General features: G+C 38.3%; 1 protein-coding gene across 3 annotated transcripts in view; it reads right to left on the bottom strand.

Annotated features, from left to right (window-relative positions):
• The window catches only part of Dhx9 (DExH-box helicase 9), a 32274-nt gene that overhangs the window by 17024 nt on the left and 2965 nt on the right, over positions 1-12285 (bottom strand). Inside the window, exons 2-11 of one of the 3 annotated variants that reach the window (XM_027417360.2) lie at positions 11846-11978; positions 10770-10910; positions 9370-9484; positions 6485-6606; positions 5933-6081; positions 3601-3647; positions 1059-1195; positions 626-715; positions 368-529; positions 194-271 (exon numbers count right to left, since the gene is read on the bottom strand). In XM_027417360.2, the coding sequence (XP_027273161.1) occupies positions 194-271; positions 368-529; positions 626-715; positions 1059-1195; positions 3601-3647; positions 5933-6081; positions 6485-6606; positions 9370-9484; positions 10770-10910; positions 11846-11956 (1152 nt within the window). In that variant the 5' untranslated portion in view covers positions 11957-11978. Of the gene's footprint in view, positions 1-193; positions 272-367; positions 530-625; positions 716-1058; positions 1196-3600; positions 3648-4348; positions 4487-5932; positions 6082-6484; positions 6607-9369; positions 9485-10769; positions 10911-11845; positions 11979-12285 lie in introns of those variants that run through there. The other 2 variants (XM_035445031.1, XM_035445032.1) reach the window with 2 other exon arrangements.

Here is a 12285-nt window from a genome sequence, read left to right as displayed (position 1 = left end):
TGTTAATAATTTTTCAATTTGCTGCAGTGCGTTCAAATAGTAGCACAACTCATTTTTAGGTCCTGAATTAACAGCCACTACTATCAGATTTTAACTATGATACATGATTACTAATTATTTCAGATTTGTCATTCAACCTAACTACACTGTTCTGAAACACTAGACAATGAATGTGAAAATCTTCACCACTTACACTTTGTAAATTATGATCCTGTTCCAGCTGGTATGTTAATTCATTCTTTAGGTCCATGCTGATTTGTTCTGTAGAAGCCTACAAAAAGAACACATTCAAACAAAATCTCTTTTATCCTGACCCAAGGAAGGAGGAAATCCCAAAAACTGATCTTAGAAACCTCGTGGTACTCACATAAGCCAGGGGCCCCTCATCAATGTTGCTACTAGTCCAAGGATTCCAGTTGGACTGTGGAGGTGACCAAGGTACCACTCCCACTGCGTTTTGCCTCTGAGATGGTTCAAAATGAGCCAATTTCCCAATGTTGAGTATAACTGGCATGGAAGGATCAACAGGCTGATAAAAAAGCAAAACAAGTAAATAAAAGGAAACACTTGTCTAAGTGAAGATTTTAAAATAAGGTTAACTACAAAAGGCTATATATATGCTTACTGGGGGCACAATTTCAAGATCTAGCTCTTGAACCACATTTTGCAGCTGATGCTCCAAATCTGGAGACAGGAAAACTTTGTACGGCTCCACCTACAAAAAGGAGTAATGAAAATCATTAATACAACCATGAATAAAATTCAAAATTAATTTCACGAAAATAATATAGAGTTGAGACCGGGGTTATTATAGACACAATCAACAATTCCTTTTAGTGAGAATTTCTTTAATGACTCACTCACTGACTGGATCCTTATCAAAGTGCTAATTAAATCAATGCAGCATTTTAATTTCCTGATTTACTAAGCTTTTAGCTCAGAAATAGTATTTGGCATTTAAGACCCCTAATTTCCATTATAATGCCCTTGTCCCCAACTCATTCAACTTCTGTAGCCAAATATTAAGTTACTCAGGGTAGTTATGCCTAAATACATACTCTCTCGCCTTCTTTCTTCTTTGTAAGCCCAGAGTAAGCCTCAATCACTCCAAGATGATAGAGTTGTCGGACAAGTGAGAGGGCACATGACTGTGCTGCTAATTTCTTGTTTGATCCATGTTCACGTGCAAAAATCCCTATAAGAATTACCACAGACAGAAATCAGCTACATAAAAAAACCATCAGAAACAAGTAGGCATTTTATGTACCAAACAAACACCCATATAAAGTACATCACAGTTCTTTTCATTCCATTCGCTATCCAAATACAATTCCTACAACCCACTCATCTTTTATTACCACATCATGAAACCAGATAAAAAAAAACTATATAGACAAACTAAAAGCCTTAAGTATAATATCCATGAAGAGATTTCCACTTAATGAATTAAAACTCCATGGGCATAGTAGAGTACCTATGATCACATCTCAGGATTACAAAACTTTAGAGCTAGATCATGTTAAAAAATATAGGTCTTCTAAGTCACATAGGCTATCACAACTGTTCACTCTTCTTTGATACAAAAGTAGATGCAGAGTGAGCTTGAATTCATAGTTCTATGAAAGCCAGAGCTACCTCAAGAACTTGACCCCCCAAAAAGCAGAGGAACCACTACTGTCCATGAAAAATTTCCATATGTTAAATTTAACAATGTATTAAGTTGCAGAATTCAGAATTTGTTACAGAGAGAGAATTTCAGAACATTAATCTTCTGAACAAATAAATCGAACCTTTGTTATGTGTATGGTACAATTTACTTAAGGTTAACACTATGTTTGTAAAACACGTACAGTAATCCTCCCTCCCTATCTTTATTTCCCAATATAACATAACTCTTAATACTTAATGCTTAAGAATGAAAAATATAAGCACCATTTCAGCCCTCCTATCACCTACCATGGCCTTTTCATGGCCTATTTGGTTGTTTTTGAGAGGGTCTCATGTACTCATGGAATGGCCTCCAATATGCTATGTTATAAAGGATAACTTTTAAGGGTTTTGTTGTTTAGAGTCTCCTGTAGCCCTGAATGGCTACTCTGAGGGCCAGGTAGACTTCAAATCCAGAATGTTGAGATTATACAGTGGGGGCTCCAATACCCTGGACATATTTTTCTGATTCTTCTGCCTCATTTCTCAGTGCTAGCCTATGGCACCTTACCTAGCTTATGTGGTGCTTGGGTTCAACCCCAGGCCCCAGAAATATATGCAAAACAGTTCACCAACTAATAAGTTACAAGCCCAGCTCTCACGATTCTTTAAATTTTGACTTTTGGTTTGTTTTGTACTAAAGATTAAATTTGGGGCCTTCTGAGTACAATCTCATTAGCATTCAGACTGAGAAGAAAAGACCATTTTTTTGCATAGGACACTGATGGCTAACAACCTGAGGCAAGTACCTCAGCCAACAGTTTTGAGGTACAGGGAAATGAACCCATAACCATGTATAGTAAGGAATCTACCAACTAATTTGTTTATCTCCTAAATCCACAAATTTACCTATTTACTTTGATAATACTTAACCTTTGGTATCTTGTTTTTGTTTAAAGTAAGGTTTCACTATGTAACCTAAATAGGACCGTAACTAACAGGCTATTCTCCTTCTACCTTAAGCCACACAGGGATTACAGGTTTTACCACCATGCCTAACACTGACTACACGGCTCTCAAATGTTATTGATACCTTTAGGCTTTTCATTCTATTACCAAATTCAACCCTTGTTAAATCTCAATTCCTTATTTTAAACTTGAATGCCTTTCATAATTGACCACTAAAACATTACATTAGCATCTTTTTACATATGTAAAAAGATGGTTACACAACCTGTGCTGAACTTCAGTAATATTACAAATTCAGTAATATTAATATTATAGGTACTATGGGACCTTCAATTTCAAATAGGTTCTTTGGCATTATTTCAAGGTTTGTAGTCTGATCTACTAACTCTGAAAAGCTCCCATTTTTTTTTGTTTGTTTGTTTGTTTGTTTTGAGACAGGGTTTCTCTGTGTATCTTTGGATCCTATCCTGGCAATCGCTCTGGAGACCAGGCTGGCCTTGAACTCACAGAGATCCAAGGCTCCCATTTTTATAAGGGAAATCTACATCAGTTAAAAGAACAAATAAAAGCAGTCTTGTTTTGTGCCTAGCAAAGAGCTTTCCTAGGTCTAAGACCGGAGCTTCACATTTAGACCAATTAGTTTACCACAGGTGGTTATCTGTGTGACTTCATCTTTTTTATAAAGTACAAAGCGCTATAATCTGTTGTGAACCTCCCTCCCAACTTTCCCTGTCTGCTAACACCATCTTCCCTCCTAGAACCATAAAACTGTGTATGAAATTAAACATCTAGCTCCCACTTTAGTGTGCAGTATCAGTAACACCCACAATTCCATGTGTTATTCAATCTAATGTTAGTAAGCTAAAATATTCAAGGAAAATTTTATAATTAATCTACATTGTTATATCTTCTATTAAAGTGTTAATGTTACAATATCTTCTCTGCAAACACTTTAAGGAATAGTTTAAAAGAGATCACACTTACTTCTGCCCAGCTGCTTGATATAAATGGTCATTTCTGCAATAAAGCTCCTGTAACAACATATACAAACAAGGTTAGGGATTTATCATAAGTTACTAACTCCATTATCTCCCTAGTCAGGGAGGTTTTCCAACTGCATCCAACAAAATTATAGCAAAAACCATTTTGAACAATTATTTCTGTCCAATCCTAGAACAAAAAGTATGTAAACCACAAATATGTATGACATTAGTTAAACTGCTGATGAGCTTTCTTTCATGAAAAGAAAATGTTATGGTTTTAGATTATAAATTTACTTATTTTTATTCCAAGGTTAGAGTCTGAATATGAGAATGCTTTCAATGAAAGAAAATTTTGTTTAGCCCGGAGCTAAGAGAAACACCAAACTTCAAATTATCTATTCCAGTTAAAACCAGTTACAGCAAGTTTATACATGCAACCTCTATATACCAGTAGCTCCTGTGGCAGAGTCCTGATTTATATATAGCTGGATGAAGTCCTTGGTAACAAAAAAATAAAATTAGCCTACTTTTATATATTTAAACCAGGGCCTAGAGAACAAAAGTCATTTTTCACATTATAGCTAAAACTTCTAGCAGGTTCTAAGGAGTGAATTTAGGTTTTTAGCAAACATGCTGGTCCTTCACTGCTGGTACATTCAAACTTGACTTTGTGCTGTGAATAAAAGGTTAAGTGAAGCTTAAGGAAAAAAAAATGTTAGTCTCCTTCCTAAACTTCTTTGTCAACTGACCTTCAGGCACAAGGGCTTCAAGGGGTCAAAGGCCACTGGCTTTCAGGGGAACAACATCCACCCTTTCATTAATGACACCGATGACAGTATGTTTCTCAGCCAGGCTTAAAGTCAGCACTCAATCTCATTCTCCTCCACCTAGGGGGGAACAGCAACACCAGAAATCAGTTTACAATAGTTTCCCATGTGATTGCTTAGTTCAGCCTAAGCATCAGCACATGTGTATATGAACACAGACCTCTGGTGTTGCTGTCTGTTATGCCTTTCAATAAAGGACATACAAGGAGCAATGTGTCCCAGCTCCAACTGTCTGCCTCTTACATTGTCATGTCCTGAATTCTTTGCTTCTTTACATCAGCAATCAGTAAGATACTGACATCAAGTTTTTGAGTCTTTTGGCAGCAATTCAATGAGTTTTAGGCATAATTAGGTATATAGTAATAATAACAATGATAAAACATTATTATTATTGATGCTGGAATTAGAACTCTAGGCTTCATGCAAGCTATGCAGATGCTCCACCTGAGCTCTATTACCAGCCTTCCCAATTATTATTATAAAAGAAAAACTACCAGTAGCTGCCAAGTCTATTAAGCTATAGACAAAGGATTAAAGAAACTAAGTTTCTTTTTAATGGCCGGTTTTTTAACACCAAGAATGGGAAAATAATGACACTAAGTATATAATATTTGAGAATTCAGGACTGAACAAAGCAGTAGGAAGCAGGAGGAGCCATGCTCTGATCATTTTGAGTATTCAGTCAATTTTTGTTGTTTTGGATAAAGATTTTAGGGTTGCTACTTGCACCCAAGGGAGAACACTTTGATTTAAGGAAAATGTTTTAAATTTTGGATAATTTATTTTGTATAATTAAAAGATGGCAAATCGAATCAAGTTGTTTTCCAGAACCACTTCCTTTCTCTTCCAATAAAAATATAGTGCCTCCCTGAAGAATCTAATCTGTATGAGCCTTCCTGGGAGTAATAAGTACTACACCCTGGAATGCTCTCAGGAAGAACATCAAGCAGGCTGAGAAACATACGGTCACATCTCTTCCCTTACACATTCAGTTTTATAAACTTAACAGGAAAAAAGCATTCTAATTTAAGCCACATATAAAAACTTCGCGATCCTTCAACTTCATGGTACTCAAACAGGATTCTTAAAAGAGCTGCCAACATCAAACTGAAGTCAATTTGGATAAGAGGTAATACAATCTACTTCTAAGACAAGAAAGCATTCCAGAAACATTTATGTATTAAAGCTATATCCAATGAAACTACATTGAACAAAAATCACCATCTCTGGCCAATTAAGTGAACTACCAAAAAATCACTAGTAGAGGTTAAGTTTGGCCTCAGTTAAATGAAAATGTTCAAAGTCCAGCAACAGACTTTTGCAGACTTCTTAGGACAATGTATTACATTAAATGAAACTATGGTAACTACAAGTCAGTAATTCTTACACATATTTATCTTCTCACAATTCACTGCTGATACACACAATAAACTGGATTAACACTTGGTTAAAACGTAAATAGTCAAACAACCTTAACTTTTTACAAGAATAGTGAAACAAGCAAACCTGTTGTGGTCCGGACCCACTTGGGTGTACTTATATTCTCCTTGGATCTTTTCTTTTTGGAAATACTGGTTCAGACGAGCCTTAGCATTTTCCAATGTCCAGTTTCCGTGAAGCCCAGCATTTAAATCCACTTCTTCTGACTCTAGCGTCTGTGGAATCAATGACAATTAAATTTGGCTGCACTACTTATCTGTACTGAAGGCACAATAATAACATATAACATTGTTTTCTAATAAAAAGCCAGGTTTTGTTTTTGTAGTGCTTTGAGCGTGTATAGACAAGTACTTCATCACTGAACTATCCAAAGCCCTTGTTTTTTAGATAAGAAATCCCTATGCAATTCTGTAGTCCAGGCTAGGGGTAGTAACTAGTAAAAATGGCTTTTAATCTAGGGCCACTGGATTAAAGGCCAGCCTGGGATTCAAGAGACTGTCTCAAAAACAAAACAAAAAGCAATTCAATCTGGTATTAATCTGTAGAGGTACTCGACCCTGCTGTGAATTATATCCTAAATTCTATTTTCAAAGATGTGACACAACATGAGAGCCTTACCGCTTGCACTTCTTGCTCTTCCTTTCTTGAGTAGTAATCCTTTAAATTGGCTCCTCGGTCCCAGGTGGGTCCAGGAGAACCATAGCCAGATGAGGACTCAACTCCAGAATTATTTTCTGCTGCTAAAAAAAGAAAAAAAGAAATGGTTATTTTAAAGAAGGGCACCCCCAAGAATGTCCCTAATTTCACACTTCATGTTTGGTCAGGACTATCTTGAAAATTATCATAAGTAACTGATAATCCAGTCTGTTTTTTGTTGTCTAAGCCTGTGCATGTGGAGGCAATAGTATAATCCCCAAGAACAATAAAGTAAATTATCTGATGGTTAAATGTTAACTGTCAGCTTGACTAAATTCTCTGGTGGTATGATCTGTTAAGAGATTGTCTTGGTTAACTACAGTGGATAGAACTTCCTGTTGACTGTGAGTATTCCACTCCTTGGACCATACATATAGGAAACAAACTTAGGTAACATCATAAATCCACTACGCTTAGCTTTTTGCAAGGTGACCCGCTGTTTTAAGTTCGTCCCACCTTGAAGTCTGTCGAGGTGGACTGTGAACCAGAATAAATGCTTTCTTCCTTGAGCTGCTTCCATCTGTTTTTTTCCTCTCTCTTCTCTTACAGTAACAGTAAAGTACATTAAGGCAGCTGGCCTGGCCTACTTGCCCAAGGGACCCATCTGTCTCTGCTCAACATGAATGCTAGTGCCTTACTGTCCTCAGCACTAACACATTTTGGTTTTTCTGGGACAAAGTTTCTCTGTGTAGCCCTGTGTGTCCTGAAACTCTTGGTAGACCAGACTGTCCTCAAACTCAGAAATCCTCCTTCCTCTGCCTCCTGGTGCTGGGGGTTAAAGGCATGACCACCACTGGCTGGCACTAACATGGTTTTTAATGCAGACCTGTTTTAGCCTTTTTTACATGTAGAACTATGAATAAAATTTACCAGGTAGGCATGAGGATAATGATCCAAGATTATATTAGATGATGAGTGTGTTTTGTCCTGTTTTCTTTTCTTTCTTTTTTTGGTTTTCGAGACAGGGTTTCTCTGTGTAGCTTTGGAGCCTGTCCTAGCACTCGTTCTGGAGACCAGGCTGGCCTGCCTCTGTGCCACCAACACCCGGCTTGTCCTGTTTTCTGTATATATTTGTCTTATGAAGGGAGCTCTTGAACACAAGCATGCACATGTCTGTCTGTGTGTCTATTATGTAGCTCTGGCTATACTACAACTTCCTCTGTAGACTGGGATACCTTTAAACACAGATCCACTTGCCTCTGCCTCTCAGGTGCTGGAATTCAAGATATGTGCCATGACACCATGCCTGGCAACCAAATAATACCTGTCAGAGAATGGACCCTGCCACTAGCTAACCATAGGTCTGGAAGTCTGTAAGACGGAAACAGAATATATGCAGGGATCAACAGGAACTTGCTCTTTTGTTTGCTGAGACTCTAAGGAGGTAAAGGTAGAGCTATGGTTTGCTCCTCTCTGCTCTCTCAGCATTTTCTTCTACATTTGGAGGTTCTTATTAATTAGAATAATTAAGAACTCAATTTATGCTGGGCAGTGGAGGCACCTTTAATGCCAGCACTCAGGAGGCAGAGGCAGGCATCTCTGTGGGTTCAAGGCCAGCCTGGTTTACAATTCTACACAGAGAAACCCTGTCTCGGAAACAAACAAACAACAAAACTCAACTTATATTTTGGCAGCGAACATGGGGCATTTAGAATTCCATTTACATTTAAGGAAACCTGCTGAAGATGTTGAGGAGGAAGTTCAATTTATAAGTTCATCCTCCAAATTATAGTCTGAATAAAAACAATTAACAAAAAAGGATTCTGAAAAGAAAGTTAATCCCAGGACTACTGATAAAATAAGTAGCGCCAAGTTGACTGCAAATTACCAGAGCAGGGTGCTAAAGAGATGGCTCAGCAGTTAAGAGCACTGGTTACTCTTATAAGACTTGGGTTTGATGACCTGTATCCACATGGAGGCCCATTTTATTTCTCATTCTGGAGAACAGTGCCTTCCCCTTGAGGCCTCCACAGGGACTGCTAGCTCCCAGTGCACAAATACACATGCAGGCCAACACATGAACTCTCAAATGTCAGGTTACTGTAATTTAAGTTTGTTCAGTTTTTACTCCACAAAACAGTGGGGTAGATGTTATAATTTGTTTAAAAATAAACCATTATTTGTGAGAAACTGGGCCAAAATCCTATTCTACTCTTAATATCCCAAATAAAAATTTCACCTGTATGTTCAACTCAACACAACTAGAATCCACAAAGCAAACAACCATGTTACAGGTAGGAAAAAGCAAACAAAAGGTGGGTGAATATGAAATTCAGCTGTGCAGGGCAGTGGTGGCGCACGCCTGTAATCCCAGCACTTGCGAGGCAGATGAAGGCGGATCTCTGTGAGTTCAAGAACAGCCTAGTCTATAAGAGCTAGTTCCAGCACAGCCTCCAAAGCCACAGAGAAACCCTGTCTGGAAAAACAACAATAACAACAACAAAAAAAACCCCACAAAACCTATTTGGAGGGCTGGAGAGATGTCTCAGGGATTATGAGTGCTTACTACTTTTGCTGAAGACCTAGGTTCAGTTACCAGCACTCACAAGTTGGCCCACAACCACCTGTAACTATAGTTCTGGAGGTCCAACACCAATACCCTCTTCTGGCCTCTATGGGCTCCAGGTATACAAGTGCACAGATACTTGCAGGTGTAGTACCTATAAACATAAAAACTTTAAACAAACCAAGCCTAAATAAAACTGTGGTTGCTTGAGTGGTATTTTTGTATACAAATGACAAGGTGAGATGACCACCAAGCATAATGGTGTTATTCTCAGTCAAGTGCAGATACTCAAGTCTCTTACCTGCTTTGAGAGCTAGATGTGGAGGAAGTGGTCCTCCCATGGGTGCTGGTGCACCTTCTCCAGTACTTGCTGTGCTATCAGATGTGTCAGTAAGTATGGGTGGGGGTGGTACAATCTACAAGAGGAAAGAAAGGCCAAAAGATAGTCAGTGCTTGTTTACTCCAAGAAACAGAATACTCTTTCAAGGCTATTCAAAAGATGACCATATATTAACCATCTTTCCCAACAGTATTTTTCCCATACCTTTGTTTTGAGACAGTTACATGTATTAACTCAGGAATGCCATGGAACTCCTGCATACCCACCCTCATACCTACTTGCTGGGACCCTAAGTGTGTGTTTTGGCCTTGCTTTCCCTGATGGTGTGTTTCTTCAACCTATGACCATCTTTTTAAGGATTGTTCAAACATAGTACATCCTTAACAGGAGACAACACTATCTTCAAGGGTGCATATGGCAACATATGTCCTTAAAGGGGGGGGGGGCGGCGGCGACTGAGTACTTGAGGTCATTCTCACCTCAAGAGATTGATTGGGAGACAAAAACCATTTCAAATGTAAATCTCACTATGCCTATATTAAGTTGTAGACATCCCTTGTGCTACTTATATTGAGAAATTCTGTGTATTCTTTCAGCCTTATATGACATTGATAGACTAAACTTCTCATTTTATTTCTTCAATTTTAAAAGATTTTCTCTGTGTAGCTTTGGAGCCTATCCTGGCACTTGCTCTGTAGATCAGACTGCCTGACTCACTAGTGCTGGGATTAAAGGCGTGGGCCACCACTGCCTGGATGGGTGTTGTACAAAATAACCATATCAAAACCAAAAAGGACTTGGATATGGCACCCTAGATTCTGGGACATGCTTGACAGACAGGCTATGTTGCCACATTTCTTTCTTTCTTTTTTTTTTTTGGGGGGGGGGGTTTGAATCAGAGTTTCTCTGTGGCTTTGGAGGACTCACAGAGATCCACCTGCCTCTGCCTCTTGAGTGCTAGGATCAAAGGCTTTCACCACCACCACCACCACCACCACCACCACCACCACCACCACCACCACCACCACCACCACCACCACCACCACCACCCAGCAACAGGCCATGTTTCTAACAGTGCTTATTGCTTGCCTGGATAAAAGTCAAAACTCAAAATTCAGGGTATGGTTTCTACTGAGTATGTATCAGCTCTGCAGCATTTCAAATACAACAAATCAACATCTGTTCTTGCTTCGAAAGCTCACTGCACTTTTGTATAATCCCTATACTCTTTTACATGACGCCCCTGCACAGTGTATTTGTGTTCACCCACCATGTAGATCTGTCTTGTGTTAATTTGAACCCAAGGAAATAAAGGTGAAAGCAAACAAAGATAGCTCAAGTTCTTGGTCATAAATACTTACCCCAACAGCTGGAACTTCTTCACTCTTTACTTCATTTATTCGAACCAAATAGTTAACAAAGTCTCTGGCAGCATTGCTCTGTGCATCTTTTTTATTGGTGGAATTGCCCATACCAGCGTAATTAAACCCTTCTACTCGAACCTTTAAGATTCAAGGGGGAAAAAGTTAAATTAAAGCTGAGTAATTCTAGGACTTAAAAAGAAATCCATTAAATTGTGCGTTAAGATAAAACAGCTACTTAAACACTGTAAATGCAACTTTTAGTATACCCATGCACCACTGGATTATTTCACTAACAACACCAAATTATATTGTTCACTGACTTGCTAATCCAACAGTATCAATGTAAGTTACCCAGATTCCCACAATAAGGTATTTTATTTAGGATTGGGTTTCTAAACTCAGTGGGACGGTGCTTTGCTTGGCATCATGTGCCAGGCCTTAAGTACCATTCCTATCACAATTAAAACATGTCCCACTCACTCACATAGCAAGATGACTTAGAAAGGGCACTTTCCTCCAGTGTGATGACCTGAGTTGGATCCTTCAGACAAGTACTCCAAGAAAAATGGACCCCCACAAGTCAGGATACCACAAGTTATCCTGACTTTTATATGCTTGTATGCATACATAATCATGTAACATAATAATGATTTTGTAATAATTAAGAGAAAAGCTCTCTTAAATACTTTGCTTCTCTAAATGAGCTGGACAATCCAGGTATAATATACACCTTTAGTCATAGCAGATGATTAATTTGAGTCTGAAGCCAGCCTGATCTAGTTTCCGGCCAGCCACAGAAGTGAAACTGTTCCCTACCCCACACAAAAAGAAAGCTAGTAAAACCACAAGCACTTATCTTCTGAACTTACTAGCACCAAAGAAGTTTTGGAAGCACTAGAATAATTTTTCTAGCACATTATAAAGTAATGCTCTCTTGACAATGATAAAACTGAACAGTCAAGTCAAAGTATTCTTCCCTAACCTGCAACAGCTTAGCCTTTCCAAATAAGACATTCCTTTAACCTCCCAGATGAACTTAAAAAAGCATATAAATAAATTGTATTCATTAATACCTCACACATGAATTTCTGTCTGTTTTTGTTTCCTACTGCTCTAATTTCATAGGCTGGGGTCATCTTCCTTTTGCCACACCAGGCATACAGAAAATTTTTAATATCACCCATGATTCAGGTGTCTTCTTCACACCTAGAAAACAAGTTGAAAACATGATAGCAAAACCTCAAAGTAGATACAGAAGCCACTGTAATCTAAGCTAAGAATAAGACATTTTATCACACTACTATTGAACTTACCTAATAAATTTTAGTATGTTGAGAAGCCTATGGCATGCAGTTTTTAAAAAAGGCACAAGCTGTATGAGTTTCACACACCCTACACTGATTACCACCGTGGGCTGATTTTTAACTTCAAGCATTTTATGCAGTGCCCAAAACTCTGAGTATCTTACATGCTTTAAACTTATTCTTCTCAGCAATGAAAAACATGGCACCTT

This window comes from Cricetulus griseus, chromosome 5, assembly GCF_003668045.3.
Source record: "Cricetulus griseus strain 17A/GY chromosome 5, alternate assembly CriGri-PICRH-1.0, whole genome shotgun sequence".
Taxonomy (NCBI): domain Eukaryota; kingdom Metazoa; phylum Chordata; class Mammalia; order Rodentia; family Cricetidae; genus Cricetulus; species Cricetulus griseus.
The sequence above is the reverse complement of the archived record's forward strand: the minus strand, read 5'-3'. Positions and strand labels throughout refer to the sequence as shown.